Genomic DNA, 17,035 nt, shown 5'->3' on the forward strand with positions numbered 1-17,035 from the left:
ATATCAAATAAAATATTTTAAGATATAGTTTCTCCAAATTATCTTTTAAAATAAACTTGCTCAAAATTACATTTTAACCATTTTTTTTATTCAAAATTGCACAGAAGTCCAGAACTTTCTTCTAATTGCACTTTAGTCTTTTCTTTCTTTTCAGAATTGCAATTCAAACTTTAATTTCAGCTGCATCAACAAGCATTAGACTATCCAAAATAATTTATGCAACTAAAATCACATTTTAAGTCTCTTTAATTTCCAAACCCGATAAACTCAATCATTTAAGCACAAGAATCTCATCAAAAATTTGAATTTTAAAACATAAATGTGAACATAAATATGCACTCATCAACAAGGTTGCACATCAGGCGTGGGTAATGATAGGAAATGTATTAGTATTTGGGCGGGAAATAAAGCTCCTATAAAAGATCTATTGTATTCTGATATTGGACACTTTTTTATTGTTTTATTGTAAAGACAGGATCAAAGTTTATCTTGTGGAGGGGAGAATATTTGGCTCTTTCGGAGATTGTTGAGTGAATAATTACTATATATACAGTTTATACTTTCTTTTCTGGTTGTTTAGTGTGAGTGAATGCACATTAGATATTGTGGAGGGGAGAATATTTGGCTCTTTCGGAGATTGTTGAGTGAATAATTACTATATATACAGTTTATACTTTCTTTTCTGGTTGTTTAGTGTGAGTGAATGCACATTAGATAGATAGGTTTCCAATCCAGAAACCTATTAGTTACAGTCAAAGTTTAAAACTTATTTAGCATAAATATGAAAATTACAAGGCAGTAACTGAAATTGCCAGGATTGTAACACATAAGACAGTATAACAAGACACACAGACACACTGATACAATCGCACAAGTAACATGCCCTGCCTTCCGAAGGTAGAATGAATGCTAAACAACGGTAGAAAAGAAGAGGAAATTTACTTCCTATAGTGTTGTCACGAGGAATATACAAGACAAAGAATAACACATTGGGTTCTGGTTTCAGAAACAGCTCTTTATTCGTTTTTTGTTTTAGAAAAACAAGTGTGTCAAATTTCCGACCACTGTCGTCATGACAATCTAGAAAGTAATCGAAGAGCATTGAAAATTGGTCTCTCTTTCTGTTTTAAGTTACTTTAGAAAAATAAAAAATTGTTTGGAGAAGTTCTCCATTAGTTTTAATATGTATTACAGTAAGAGATTACAACACGAGCTACAATGTGGCCCCAAAATCCTCCTGCTACTTTAAAGATGACAGTGCAGATGCAACATTTCGAGAAATTCGGTCATGTATAGGCTCCTGCAGGAAGAAAAGTGTATTAGTGTCGATTGCATTAAATAATATAGTTTAAAAAATACATATTTATGAATTACCTCGGTCAATGGCATCTCAAACTTTGAGTTTGTTATAGTCTCGTACAAGAAAATGTATCTGTCAGCAGAATAGTATGATGATCATTTAAATGAATGAAACATAAATAATGTATCGAAATCAAACACAAGTTGATTTACAGCAATACACACACACATATGTATGAATAGCATATACATGTCATGAAAATGGGACACTGAAAACTGATGATCACTGTATTCATTTTAATGCATACTAGCAAGGAACAGTTAGAAAATTTCTTAAAGAATGTAATGTTTTCCTTTTAGAATGAAAAAAAAACCTTTCATATAACTGAAATAAATAACATAAAAGCATCAGCTTAAAGCAAGTATCCATAGGAGCAACTACTAGAGTTTTTGGCATGGAAGAGCTTTGCCAGCTTTTAAATGAAGGAAATGAAGAACTTTTTTCCGTTGTGGTTTTATTCATTTCTTCATTATTGAGCGTCCCTTATCCACCAAATTGAATTTCTTTAATTTAAGGGGGGGGGGGGGGGGGGGGGGGGGGGGGGGGGGAAAGAAAAGAAGAGGACAATACAAGTACAATTCTTCCATTCAAATTTGTACATTATAAATCTGACACTAGAATTTCTGTCACCGTCTTACAAAGAAAAATCAGAGCATAACTGCTTCAGGTTCATTTCTAGAAGTAAGCTCAATGCAAAGTATATCAAGTGTAAAAGGAATTAGCGCCAGAAGACATACCGCCAGGATAACTCACAAACAAGATCTTCGGGAGCATCGGGAAGGACCTAAATAAAATTCACCAGTGTGGTGTGATGCAATCTTTACAACTTACAAGTTAAACCATTAGCACTATAAAATGTAAATACCTCATCTTCATACGGGTTGCAGTGACTTTTAAACCACAGCCTCAAGAACTCCTAAAAATCAGATTGTTAAATATTAGGGAATTGCTGACTATCTATATTTCATAAAAAAAAGCAAAAGGTAATACATCCACTTAGCACATGTTTGGTTCAGCTTATTTTTATTTGAGTGAGCTTGAAATTAAGCAAATATTTTCCTAAGAATAATCTAAACCAAACATGCATTAAATCTATATACTCTAGAAAGAAAAACAACTCACTTCATGAGGAAAAACTAAAGTTTGATACACATCAAATACCTTGTCAATATTTTCAGGCTCAAGACCATTTTGAAAGCGCTCCAGGTAAGAACTGGCAATCCAATATCTACTTGAATCAGGAGTATGGACCTGGGATTTGGAAAAAGAATTTTATCACATCTGTATACTTAATATATGAGTGCATGTACGAGTTCAATAAGCATTATCCGTCCGGATATCGTTGTACCTCATCGATCAACATAATTGAACCATCATTTGCCTTCCCAAACTCATACTTAGTATCTACCAATATGAGGCCATGCTCTGAAGCCACTTGCTGCAAAGTCAATAATCAAATGGAAAAGTGATACGAAGCAAAGGGAAAAATAATTTAACAGCGGTAAAAATATAGATTGTGCACAAAGGATCAAGCAACCAATCAATGGATCAATCACCAATATTCCTAGGGGGAGAACACTGGGCCCTTTTGATGAATAGATCTTATAATCAAAATTAGGTCACTAGTCAGTGATGATTTACACATAAATCTCCATCAATTACTGTGGAAAAATGAAATTTGTATGGAAGAGATGAGATTAGAGAAATGCAAGTAAGGTGTTTGAGTGGACTACAGTTCTTGAAGTTACAACAAACTGATCACTAAAGCCGCATTTCTTAGATATTTTGCTGATGAAAATGACTGAATTGATATTAGTATTGTTGGATTTGTGATCACGACTTCAGTGATTGAGTAATGTATTTACAAGTGGTTTGACATCATGATAACATAAAGTTTGGAGCAAGTTGCTCTTACTTATGCAAATTTTGAATTGATAACTTGCCTTCAGCAAAGATCCTACATAAGATGATGAATACAAGTTGAGTAATGTCTTTTTAATAAACGTTTACAGAGACACATTTCCCTTCTTATACAAAGTTTGAGGACCTAGCCATCTATTTTATAATTAAGGAATGATGATCTGTTCCTAACTTCAATTTCTTCTCTACTATGCATGGCAAAGACAAAAATGAGAGAACTTCAGACCAAGCTAATTATTCAACATACTGCTGACTAGTGTATACAATATATTCTATAATTTCAAGAATGATGCATCCCATACCCTGTGTGCTTCCTAAAGATCTAAAAAGGCTTAAGAAAGCACTACGATAATGGGACTCTCCTTTTACCTTTTTACTTCTAAAAAGCAAAAATAAAAAAAAAATAAAAAAAAAAACATTTCAAAATTAAGGTTCTCTCATGTAAAATATATAACATTAATACAGTGGATCAGAATTATAGAATGCAAGGTTGCTATTAATAGAAAAGAGTATAAATGATTCTGGCCACGGACTTTTGAGAGGGCTGGACTCTTCCTTTACAATGCACAGAATGTCTCTGCCTCTCAACCTTTTTCTTTATTTATGGGCAACATGCCATCTTTTCTAATTACTTCAGCTCCCAACTCCCTTACTAACTAACTATTCCACTAAATATGGGTTAACTGAAAGAACCAAATATATGAAAAACAATATAGAAATAAATGTCTACAGAATAAGCAAAGACATCTTGGTATTTGAACCACCTAATATCATAATCAAAGGTGTAACTAACTTGAAAGAAAGAGATGAGTATATGTACATCATTAAGTATCATGGAACTCTCTTCCAGAGAAGAACAATTTTTATGATAGGATACTGGGTGATAGGATAGAAGGAAGGGGAGCCGAACGATATGAGGCAGGAGAGCCGAACGGTAGGAGGCAAAGGGAAGCAAGCCAAACAGTAGAAGACGGTGAAGAGCTGGAGCCGAACAGTAGGAGACAGGGGGAAGCAAGCCAAACGGTGGAAGGTGGTGAAGAGTTGAAGCCGAACGGTAGGAGACAGGGGAAAGCAAGCCGAACGGAAGGCAGTGAAGAGCTGGAGCCGATCAATTGAAGAGTGACTATCCTAACTGGGACAACAGTTAGGTTGGGCTGGGAAATAATTATAGTAAATAAGGTCATATCCTAGGAAAATATTCAGTATAAGTTAATTATAGTAAATAGAGCTATATCCTAGGGAAATATCCAGTATAAGTTAACTATAGTAAATAGAATTGTATCCTAGGAAAATATTCAGTATAAGTTAATTATAGTAAATAGAATTATATTCTAGGGAAATATTTAATATAAGTTAATTATAGTAAATAGAATTATATTCTAGGGAAATATTTAATATAAGTTAATTATAGTAAATAGAATTATATTCTAGGGAAATATTTAATATAAATAAAGCTAGATGCTATTGTTTAGGGCATGCTTTTGATTATTGAGTTTATTGATAGGCGGCTATGCTCCTGTGAGAGAGGTTATGCTCCCAAGTGACTGAAGGAGGTTATGCTCCCAATTATTGTTTGTTTTTGTTTATTCAGATATTACCATCAATAAAAGAGATTCATTCGTCCATTATCATTCGTTGATTGTTCTGTTTCGTGTTGTGAGTGTGTGAGAGGTTGTTCTGGTTAGGTTTCCTACTCAGGTACGTAATATTTTACATTACACACTGATTCCTAAAAGTATGCCCTAACTATAGAACAAACATCGTAAAAAATTTAAACCATAATACTTTTGTCTTTTTTCTCCCTTTTTCAGTTTGAAAATGAGTTGCTGACAGATCATCTATCCAATGTAACCCAAATAAAATATAATGTTAGTTATATCTATTACCACATTATTTAGAAGTTATTCCTTCTGTTGTGCAAAAGAAAAAATACGTCATAGTTTACAAGTGTGATTTTAGTGGCTACAGTGAAAAGGCACTTCATTGTGTCCTGTATTTCCCAAATTCAAAAATGACTTAGCAACGTAGGTTATTTACCTGTCCATATTCAAACAAGGATAATGCTTTTTCACTCACTTCTTCATAATCAGATTGAGTCATCAGTCCCTTTTCTATAATCTGCAAGGGAAATGCATCATAAAAGAAAGTAAGAATTTGAGATAAAAAGCACTGTTATCAAAAGATAATCATTTTGGTGGAACTCCATCATCACACCTTAGTAACACCAAGAACAAGAATATTCTATTAATAATCATGAGGATACCCTAGGCTTTTATTCATGCTTCCTTTTACCAACGTACCAAGTTAGTCCACTACTCCACCTTTAACAAGAAAATCTACAATCATAATTTTGCTCATTTCGTCACTGATCTTGGATGATATTTTCACAGAAATAATAACATAAAAGCTGCAATGTAAAGCAAACTGAAAAGAAACACCATTGATGATTTAACACAAGCATCCTCTTTTATAAGGGGAGTAGGAACTAATTGATAATGCAAGTCAATATTATAACATGATCATCATTCGCTGTAACTTCAACCATACTGAAGAAGCTGGATGCAAGAAATAAAACTAGGCATCATACCTCCTCTGGAGTGACAGGAACATCATGATCTGCAGCTTTGGTTGTTGGAGTGAGTATATTTTCAGACAACTTCTGATTTTTTACCATTCCTGTCATGTGTTAATGTCCTATTAAATATACGGACAAACATATTTTAAGAATGAGACACAAATGAGATATCCCACCATCTGGGAGGACATTTCCACAATAGTTCCGAGCACCCTTATTGTAGACTGTCCATAGAGATGTATCAGTACTTCCAGTTACAAATCCTCTTGCTACAAGCCAGTAACATGTGTCAACAGATGGTTGTTAGAATCCAAACCTTCCATTTTTAAAAGATTTAAATAGTTTACAACACATCACAAACACAATAAAATTAAATTTCAAAGGCACAACACAATATGTGGATCTTCAGAAAAAACCCAAAATAAATTTAGATACTCATGAACCGGGAACAGCAATCATTGTATCCCAATTACTCAAGTAAACTTTATGGATTCTCTTCCAAATTTCAAAATAATTAAACAAAATGCTGCCAAGGATATATCCACAGTATCTATTATTTTCCCAAGTTACCTTTTATAGCAAAAGAACTCCTCTGCTACATCCTACATTAAAAAATATCTCCCTAGCAGAAAAAACATCTGTTTAAGTTACTCCAGTGTAAAATGCCAATTAATCAACAATCAGTACCTATCAAAGCATTTAATAAGATGTGAAGTAATAATTAACCTGAAAAGCCCAACCATCTTTGTTATTTTCACCACTTCTCAGAATAGTCTTTGCATTTCCAATAAGAAATTCTACTATGTGAGAATTCAGTATTTAAGTTCAGACATATCATAAGATAGCTCTGATCCCCCACTTGCTCCAATAAAAACCTCTCTCATTTACTCTTACATAAGAAATCACATTATATGGTATGACAAAATAAAATGGAAAAAGAAAAACTTCAATTACATCATAACACTCTTTCATGTTATAGAGTCACAAACTAAAGGTGATTAACGAAATCCTTCAATAAGCCAACAAAAATTGTTTGGATTAGCAAGTTACTCACCAACAAACTCAACAGGGAAAACTGAGCATTTCTTAGCTATTGTAACATTTTTATCCGGAGCCGATACTACTGCATTAGGAACTATCTGCTTAGTTCTTTCAAACCACCACAAACTTGTCTCATTCAAAACCTGCAATTGGGAGGGAAAATTATCAGGTTATTAAATGCTAAGTGTTCAGTAACCACCATTCCACCAACTAAAATAATTTTCCACACATCCTCTTATTCATCTACAACTTCTACATCAAAACAATTAGTTTAAGGATCCAGATCATCTCCTTTCCCTTAAGTCCACAAAGTGTTATGTTAAGAGCAAAAACAAAAAAGAAACACAAATACAAATACCCTGCTCAGATAATGGTTATTCCTCTCAAAATGAAAACTGTGCTTTCTTCTACATTATCTGCTAAAAATCATGGATACAACACAATATGACACTGGACATGAATACTTTATACAGTTAGTTATATATGACACATACATGGCAGCAATATGGCAAACTTAAAAATTCAAAACATGGCATGCCTATAACACAACACACGATACACATTTCTAAAATTGAGAGAGAGAAATACAGTTTGTCTGATTCCCTTTTCATCCAAAATCTATAAGTTTTAAGAAAACTATTTCAGAAACAGGTGTTCTAGAAATTAACAAACAGAATTAGGTAAATGTTTTCTCATCCCCTTATATTGTTTTCTTCAAATGCTAAGATAAAATTTTAGAAAACAGCAATATGTTCAAAAGAACAAACAATTTAAAATGAGCTTATAGTGCTGACAAGTTTTCGAAAAAGTAAACTCAAAAGTTCTAATGTTTTCAAATTTACCACGAGTGATTGCAGACATAATAAAATTCAATAGCGTTTATCTAATCATTGAAGTATCCTAATACCTACCAGAAAAGAATTCTTCACTATTCAAAACCCGAATTAACCACACACCTGGCCTTTGAAAGGAATGGAAGCAAGAATCCTATCAAACGCACTCTGCCGATCAGTGGTCACCAAAACGAGGTAATCCCCGGCGTCGTAAATATCTCGAACCTTCAAACACATATCAAACGATTTCTCAATCCAAACGACACATAACAGAGAATAAATAAATAACGGTTTCAAAGATGGCACACTTTGCCGCGGGTTTTGGACAGGAGACCAGGAACGGTGTTGTGAAGATTAGTTTCGGAGAGGCAGTTAGAGATTGCGCTCCTTCTGATAACATCAACGACGTCGTTTCTGTGCGGACTGTTCACGAGAGAGTCTCCCAGAGACGAGTGTTGCTGGCCTTCACTCGGCATCACCGAGGCGCGGATTGCTCGAAATCCGTGCGGTTTGAAAGAGATTTTGGTTACGCGCCCACGCGCCGCCGCGGAAGTGCGACTGATGGGTGGTAGAATCTCGGGGCCGAAGGTTTTGGGAGGGTTTAACGCAACCGTAAAATCGCCCATTGTTTACTGAAACTGAAGCTGCTTCTCTTACTGTGTTGACTACCGTTGCGTTGCGTTGCGTTTTGCGAAGGGCCAAAAAACAACTTGAGACTTCTGATGGAATTGAACGGTGAAATAAATATGCAATATAGTAATATAATATATCTAAAGGCAACTAAAATGGACGGCAAAAATTATGACAGAAATTAAAAATTAAAACATGCAAATCAAAGTAACATGAGAATAATAGAACAATATTAAAAAACAATAAAAGGATATGTCATATACGTGTTTTCTTTTCCTAGGAAACAAGGCAAAATAAAATATTGAGTCATAATATTAGTATGGGTGATTCGGTAAATAGAAAGTTTGTATTGGGATTGATGTAATAAGATAATTTTTTTATATTTTTAAAAATTAGTTTATAAATATATTTGTTTCAAAATAGTGTGATATGTAAATAATTTTAAAATATAAATTAAACTAAACATAAATTTTAAATTAAATTGAAAAATTATCATTAATCCTATTAAATAAAAGGCTATATATTAAAATAATAATATATTAAAATAAATTTCTTTATATAAAATATTTAATTTATTTAATTTATATTATTAATTATTTGAATATTTTTATTTTAATTATTCATTTATTATAACATAATATATTAATAAATAAGTATTAAAATAATTAAAATTATATTATAATTAACATATAAACAAAATATAATTAAGTAAAGGAATATTTTATAATCAATTATCCCACTTTGTAAATTTTCGTATAACATCAAAGAAAGTTTAGCAGTAATTTTTTTTTTCATGTTTTTGCAGGTTTTCATTTTCCAACTTTCTACATGTTACATACGTTTGAATAGTATTTCAATAAGGAATGGTTTTGTTTCATCTTTATAATGAAAATTTTTAGTCTCTTACCTTCATTTAATTATATATGTTTTTGCAATATAAAAAAATGGTTGTCAGCAATACGTTATTACAGTAACAATATGTTGCATAAAGGACAAGATGAAATCATTTACATTAGATTCAAATTATGCATAGAAAAGTAATTAGTTTTCTTAATTAGAAAAGCCATTAGTTAGTTATGTGTTTATCGTCTCATATATATATATATATATATATATATATATATATATATATATATATATATATATATATATATATATATATATATATATATATATATATATATATATATATATATATTGCGCACATGAATAATTTTATTTTTATTTGATATCATAATCTAAATTTAACGAATGTAAAATTAAATTTGCATATGCATTTTTTGCATTAAAAGAAAGATTTAATTTTTCTTCTAACTATTGACTAAACTAGTAAACTAGTCAGATTCTATTAATACAAGTGTTGTTTAAATATTATTTTTATCTTACTATTTTCTTGTTTTTTGAAATTAATTGCATGTCTATTCTTTAAAAAGTTTTTTCAGGCACAAATATTTTTTTCGGGTCTAAGTCACAGTAGGTTTACAAAAGGATGCGTTTACGAAAGATTAATGTTGTTTTTTCTCAACCTAAACTTAGAGTTTGCATTGAAATGACAAATTAGCTCTACAAGAAGTTTACACAAGTTTTCACAAAAGATAATATTACAGTGTCAAAACTTTGCACAAAAGCTTTGGAAAATAAACAACTTTTACTAGATAGTTTAAAAGTGTGATATGGGCTAATCAAATTAACACTTTAATAAAACATTTTCATAAAGAGATTAAACTGATTAACACTTTAATAAAACATTTTCATAAAGAGATTAAAGTGTGATAGGGGCTAATCAAATTAACACTTTAATAAAACATTTTCATAAAGAGTTTAAACTGGAATAAAACAATCTATGCATATAATAAAAATGCAGACAAAAGTTTATTTATACTCATTTACTTCGTTACATTTAGTTCTTCAACTATGGAATGTTTTCACCATAATATATTTGCCACAAATATTTTTGTTATTACTTTTTATTTACATGAGTAAACTAAGTCACTTTTGGATAAAAATATCAAAATTATTATAAAAAAACCTTTTGACTTATGTTATTTTTCACATTTAATGTCAGAAGAAATTTTGACTTTTTAGTCGAAGATATCAAATTGGTGTTGATATTAAAAATAGACGTCCAAACATGTGAGTCATAAGGAAGTTCGACATCCCTTAATAATGGATATCACAATAAATTGATATCCAATTTGTGTCACTTTTAACAAAAAATGAACAACATTTGACGTCTGTTCATGCACTAACAGACATCAAATGTTGTCTTCTTTTAGAATAATTTTTTATATTTATAATTTATCCAAACCTGAAAAATAGAAAACACTTTAGAACAGTTAAAAAATTTTCCTACATAGATTATATTTCAAAACTAAAATTGTTAAAAAAATGTAACTAATAACACTAAATCTACCAAAACTAAAACTATTAAAACAAAACTAAAATAAAATAATAAAAAACTTGTTCTAGATAGTTTTCAAGCAAAATACAATTGCTATTGTGGGTCCTAACTCCGTTGTTCCAATAGATACATTGTTCACTCTTGTCTTATCTTCTTCATTGTGTCATCTGTTATAGGTAATGGATTCTTGAAGCGCTGCAAAAATAACACAACATCATTATGTGTGCATACTGATGTTTAAAGTTTGATGTGATTTGTAATATATGAAAGGTATATATTATTACATCAGTCCAATCATCTCTAATTCTTGCTCCAATGATGATTTTTATTCAAGACATGACATAATAGTCAGATGCATATGCATCTGGCTGCTTGTTATATGACAAAGAAAATAATCACATATCAAAGTCATAAATTGACATGTGAAAATTAATAACTTTAAGATAAATGAGTTCCAACCTTTGAATATAGTATTTGAATTTGTTGTGTTTTAGGCTTACCACAATTCTAAATTAAATTTGAAACATTTGAAACATAGATTAGTATTAATATAACTAAGTAGGTTATATGAAAAACTGTAACGCATACATTTGTAACATCGATTTCAACTCAAGTTTCATCTTCCTGAGCAGGAAACAAAACCATACAATTGTTCATTATCTTAGCTGTCAATGGGTCCTACTATGAACTACAAATAGGTTGTCGATTAATTAAGTAAACCTTAATAAAATATTACATTCAATAGCACATCCATGTTTGCAAATAAGTTTGTTTGTGCTCAAGTGTGTTTCCAAGAGGTTAAATGGTTTGAGGTTCAATAAATCCACACATGGAAGTCCAACCTTGGTCACAATGACTTTGTCCATGTACCTATAATTAACAAGAAAGTAAAAAAATATATTAAAAAGTAACAATTCCTAGATTTAAATATGAAAGACAATGAAAAATATTACATGCATCATAGTTGTATGATTCAAATATTCAACATTATGTCTCTCCCAATGACTTCTAGTGCACATTTAGAGTAATGTACAACAGCACATGACACTAGAGGCCAAATACTCTTAACTCTGACTCTATCTCTATCAATTCTCTATTCATCCTGTTTAATTTCGTCACGAGCTTTCCTAGAGGATCATCATCTACTTCTACCATGTCATCATCTTCATAGATAATAGGTTGACACGTGGCCTACCTCTAAGGACGAAAGAACTGGAATAAATATTTTCATAGGTATATATCATTTATTTATAAAATGTTACATAAAAATACTAAAAATAACAATATAGTACCTTTGGTGGGCCAAAGTATGACATGATCAATGTTTTAAGCCAAACAATAAATGTGCCTAAGGCCTCCCTCACGAATTGGATTTCTGAAGTTGGCACAAGCACTTGAGCATGGACATCTCAAATGATGGAGAACCGTCTAGAGATCATATAGAAGCTCTAACTAGAGCCATGTAAAGGAGAATTCAAGAGGAAAAAGGATTACAAAGCACATTTCTTTTATGGAAGATTAATTACTAATCCTTCCTTCTCTTCTTTAAATATTTGTATATTCTTGTTTCTCTTCTTTTCAGGGGAAAATAACATCAAAGACTCAAAGTGGGTCTTTAAAACTAAATACAAGGCTGATGGATCAATTTAGAGAAGAAAAGAAAGATCAGTTACCAAATATTTTCAACAAACTACAAGTTTGGACTATGATGAGACCTTCAGTCTAGTGATCAAATCCAACACTATAAGAATTTTTCTATCCATTGCAATACATTTAAATTGGGAAGTTAGGCAACTAAACATAAATAATGCATTCTTGAATGGTAATCTTAAAGAAAGTGTGTTTATACATCAACTTAAAGGGTATATAGATTCAACTAAGCTTGATCACATGCAAGTTAAATAAGGAAATCTACAGTCTAAAGCAAGCTCCAAGGGCTTCGTATGGCAGGTTGAAGGACACTATTAAAATGGGGTTTTCAAAACACCAAAAGTGATTCATCATTGTTTGTCCTTAATGGAACTGACCATATCATACTTCTTCTCATATATGTTGATGACATAACAATAATAGGGAACAACAACAAGTCCTTGGATACTTTCATTACTCAACTAAACATTGTTTTCTCTCTTAAAGATTTAGGTCCTCTACACTACTTATTGGGAATTTAAGTACGTAGAGATACTGGTAGGATATACCAAAACCAAACAAAGTACATTAGAAACCTACTCAAGAAGTTTAATATGGAAAAAACTTCATCTTATCCCACGCCAATGTTAATAAGGAAACAATTCACTACTGAAGGAGAACCTATTGCTAAACCTACTATATACAGACAAGTTATAAGTACATTACAATATCTAACCAAAACTCGACCAGACATAACTTTTTTCGTTAATAAACTCGACTAATTTAATAGTTCCCTAACCATAGATCATCGGTAAGGAATAAAAAGAATATTGAGATATCTCCATGACACAACAAATTTATGTCTTCATATCAAACCCTCAATTAATCTTGATATTGTTGGATTCTCTTATGCAGATTGGGCCACTAGGATAGATGATAGGAAATCCATGACATGACAATGTGTGTTTCTTGGAGAGACAATAATCTTGTGAGCATCAAGAAAAAAAATGGTGTCACGATCAAGTACTAAGTCAAAATACAAAGCTTTGGTTGACCAAGCCATAAAAGTAGCCTAAATCAAATCAATTCTAAGTAAGCTGAAACATTTTATGCTTAGGAAACTAGTTTTGTGGTGTGATAATTTACGTGCCAAGAAACTGACATCCAATCTAGTAATTCATGCTCAATCCAAAACATATTAAGATAGATTTTCACTACATATATTATCAAGTGCTTCATAATCAAGTCACAATAACCTATGTACCCATAATACAAATCAAATTGAAGTTTGTTTAACCAAACCTCTCACACATACAAGATTCAACATTTTGAGAGACAAACTTGAGATGACTATGTCACCATTAGTTTGAGAAAAGGAGTTAAAAAAGTTAGATTAGACTTTTCCTTAAATTATCACATGTTTTATGCCATGTCTTAGTGTTTGTCTTATGCCATGTCTTATATTTGTATATTTTAATAATTGTTAGTTTAATTATATGTATATAAGCACAATATGTAATAACAGTCCTAAATAAATTACTACTACAATTTTTTTTACTTTGCTCCAAATTTGTAAATGGTTTACAAAATTTCTAACTATGTTTTTTCTTCATTAGAGTGCGCTCAGTTAGCCTACATTGGGCCAAGCATTTTCGCAAAATTTACCCAATATAACAAATTGACGTCAAATTACAATTCTAAACGACGTCTAATAATTACATTTATTTACAGAAATGTCATCGGTCATTTTTAACGTTGGTTATTCAATGGTTGGACGTTGAACGTGTGACGTTATACATTGTTTTTGCACTAGTGTAACATATTCCTAAGCGTTTAGAAATTTTAATTATAAAATGTGTATGACCTTTCATCTTTGCTAAACTGAATGGTTATTTATATATGCCTAAACAATTATGAGTATGAATATGAATGAATGAGATCATTATAATGTTTGCATGATAAGCTTGAGAAGGAATGAGTTTCAATTGATGTTGGAAACATTGAATATGAGTGTGTTTGATTGATGAACAACTGAATGATTAAATAATTACATGTGAGAGTCATAGATTTTGTGTTTTCATGTGATGGATATATCTATATGATGAGTATGTGTACTGATTGAGTTGTGAATTATTGATAAGTTGGATGATTTAGGTTGATGCAGATGATTTTTGTATGTTATGGATGTATTGTTGTATCTATAAGCCACAATTGTTTGTGGGTTTCCCTAGTAAGGCTCTGGGCTTAAATAGAGTGACTCTAGGAGAAACCAAAGTAACGATATGATATGGGAAATGAAAGACATAACAACGAAATTAAATTGATGGCAACTATATGGTAATGTATATGAAATTTGATGATGTATGTTGAAATGAATGATTTTAAGTTGTGTGGGTGAGTTTGTTTTGTTATTTTCTCTTTTGTGTTTTGGTTAACTCATCCTTGCTTTTTTGTGTTTGTGCGATGATCGTATAACTCGTGTTGTTATATGAAAGCAAATGATATTTAAGAGGAAGCTAGACATACGTAGAGATGAGAAATATTCTGGGAAAAATATTTGGGAATTTTCTTAAGGATTGTAATTTTAAATCAATGTTATTTTAAGATGTGTACTCGATTTTCAATATTTATAATGTAATAAAAATAGTTTTCATCGAAGAAATTGAAATTTCAAAGTTTGGAAAAGTAAATGAATGTTCTACGAATAAATAAGGACACCCAAATCGAGGTGTTACAAAGGCCATTGTTGTGAATTTTGGTAAGAAGGTCGTGAAACAAGCAAGAACTCAAGTTTGTGTTGAGAAAAAAAAATGAAAAAGAACAGGTGTTATCTCATCTCTTTGTAATAAAATCATAAAGTGGGGATAAAGATTTATTGCATAATTTCTTTCTATTTAACGAATCTTTCTAAAGGTCCATCACATTTATTAGAAACAAAAGGGAGAGAGAAGATAATGTTCACACTAGAAAGTGTTGAATCTCTTGTTGAGAGCGACCAAACCATTTGGGTGAGAAACTACTATGTGAATTTCACTCCAAGATTGTAGTATAGTTTTGTAACATGTCTCACTAGCTTCCTGCATATCATTTCTTCATAAAAAATAAGCATTTCAGGAAAAGTAAGTAAAATAAATATATGACAAAAGTATCAAATAATGATGAATTACTCGATAATCCCTTGTGATAATAGAATAATAACCATTTTGTAACGTGATGTTATCAAAGGATTGTGCTGATGAGGACAAAGCACCAATGGCCAGGCGGGGAAATTTCAACCTAAACCATGAGGCAAACATTACATAAAAAACTTATTTCCACATCAATAAATCATTTATAAAATCGTTTCTATTATTATCTAATTAGATTCTGTTATGTACATTAAGTTTACTGATTTTTATGATGATAACATCTTAAACGTTATATCAGTAATAATATAACATATAATTCATACAATACTCGAACTAGACCAAATCAGGCTAACACATTTTGCATAATGAGATTGAATCATAAATTATACAATACATATAAAATCAGAATACAAAAATAATTGATATTATCGACAACTAAAATTTGTCAGTAATACATAAAATTCATTCGTAAATTAAAGTTATTGACGACTTACCGACAATCAAATATCTGTCGATAAAAGTGTTGTTGGTAAATTTTACTAACAAATTTTTTTTAACCATCGGTAATTACTGACGAAAATCTGTAGGTAATATTTTATTTATCAACGAATTTTTTTATCTATTACCCATCTATAAAAAGAGAAGAATTTTGTCTCCTATATTTTCACTTATCGACGAATTTTGTCGTTGGTAAAATCCGTCAGTAATGCATATTTCATTTATCGACGAATTTTTTCGTTGATGATTCATCAGTAAAAAGAGCGGAAATTTTACCACGTATTTTGTTACTTATCAATGAAAAATCTGTTGATAAATGAAATATACATTATGACAAAAAATATGTCGGTAAATCCATCGGTAAAACGTTTTTCTCTTTGTCTGCGAGACAGGGTTATTTATTCTCTCTCGCACGTCTTTTCATTATGCGCAAGGTAGCAACTTCCTTCTTCTCCTATAAATTAATAACCAACAGAAATATGCAATGCAATTCATCCCGAAATGCGATGCACCACTACAAGCACCGTCCCCGGTAACCCATTGCAATGCGTCATTGTTTCGCCAGTCGTTGTGACGCTTCGCACTCATGCACTGCTAGATTTGAACCTGCATCCAGCATCACATGTTGCTTCGAAGGAGAAGACTTCGCAATCCCCATCACTACAAGGACGCCCAAGAACTTAACCTGTCTTCCTTGTGAACCACCCATAACAAAGGGAAGAAGGAGTGACGCCTCCCCTCTTCGCATAGAGAGCCAGAAAAGACAAGAGAATGGGAGAAGAGGAGGGTCCTGTACTGAATCGAACCTTCAATTGAGAAGAGGAAGACTGTCCCTTGCATGAGTAGGACTCAAAATGTTGGGTTTTTGGTTCGAGAAAAAAGAACAAGCATCTCCACCTTGGTAAAAGAAAAAGAAAAGAAATTGAAGGAGAACGGGGAAGAAGATGAATCAAGTCATGTTATTTACAGACAAATTTTTTCGTCAGCAATTAACGATGGATTATTAATGGATTTTTTTGT

At 31.5% G+C, this 17,035-nt stretch overlaps 1 protein-coding gene across 1 annotated transcript; it reads right to left on the bottom strand.

Annotated features, from left to right (window-relative positions):
* Nucleotides 1-994: 994 nt before the first annotated feature.
* Nucleotides 995-8,537, bottom strand: LOC108336191 (phosphoribosylaminoimidazole-succinocarboxamide synthase, chloroplastic). The gene is made up of 12 exons (XM_017572532.2): nucleotides 8,038-8,537; nucleotides 7,853-7,954; nucleotides 6,910-7,039; nucleotides 6,032-6,124; nucleotides 5,868-5,956; nucleotides 5,318-5,398; nucleotides 2,709-2,798; nucleotides 2,522-2,611; nucleotides 2,226-2,276; nucleotides 2,098-2,144; nucleotides 1,375-1,432; nucleotides 995-1,300 (listed from the first exon to the last, which is right to left on the bottom strand). Exons 1-12 carry the CDS (start codon nucleotides 8,353-8,355, stop codon nucleotides 1,241-1,243), a joined length of 1,209 nt encoding a protein of 402 aa, XP_017428021.1. The 5' UTR covers nucleotides 8,356-8,537; the 3' UTR covers nucleotides 995-1,240.
* Nucleotides 8,538-17,035: the final 8,498 nt, after the last annotated feature.

Source organism: Vigna angularis, chromosome 7 (genome assembly GCF_016808095.1).
Source record: "Vigna angularis cultivar LongXiaoDou No.4 chromosome 7, ASM1680809v1, whole genome shotgun sequence".
In the NCBI taxonomy this organism is placed as follows: Eukaryota; Viridiplantae; Streptophyta; class Magnoliopsida; order Fabales; family Fabaceae; genus Vigna; species Vigna angularis.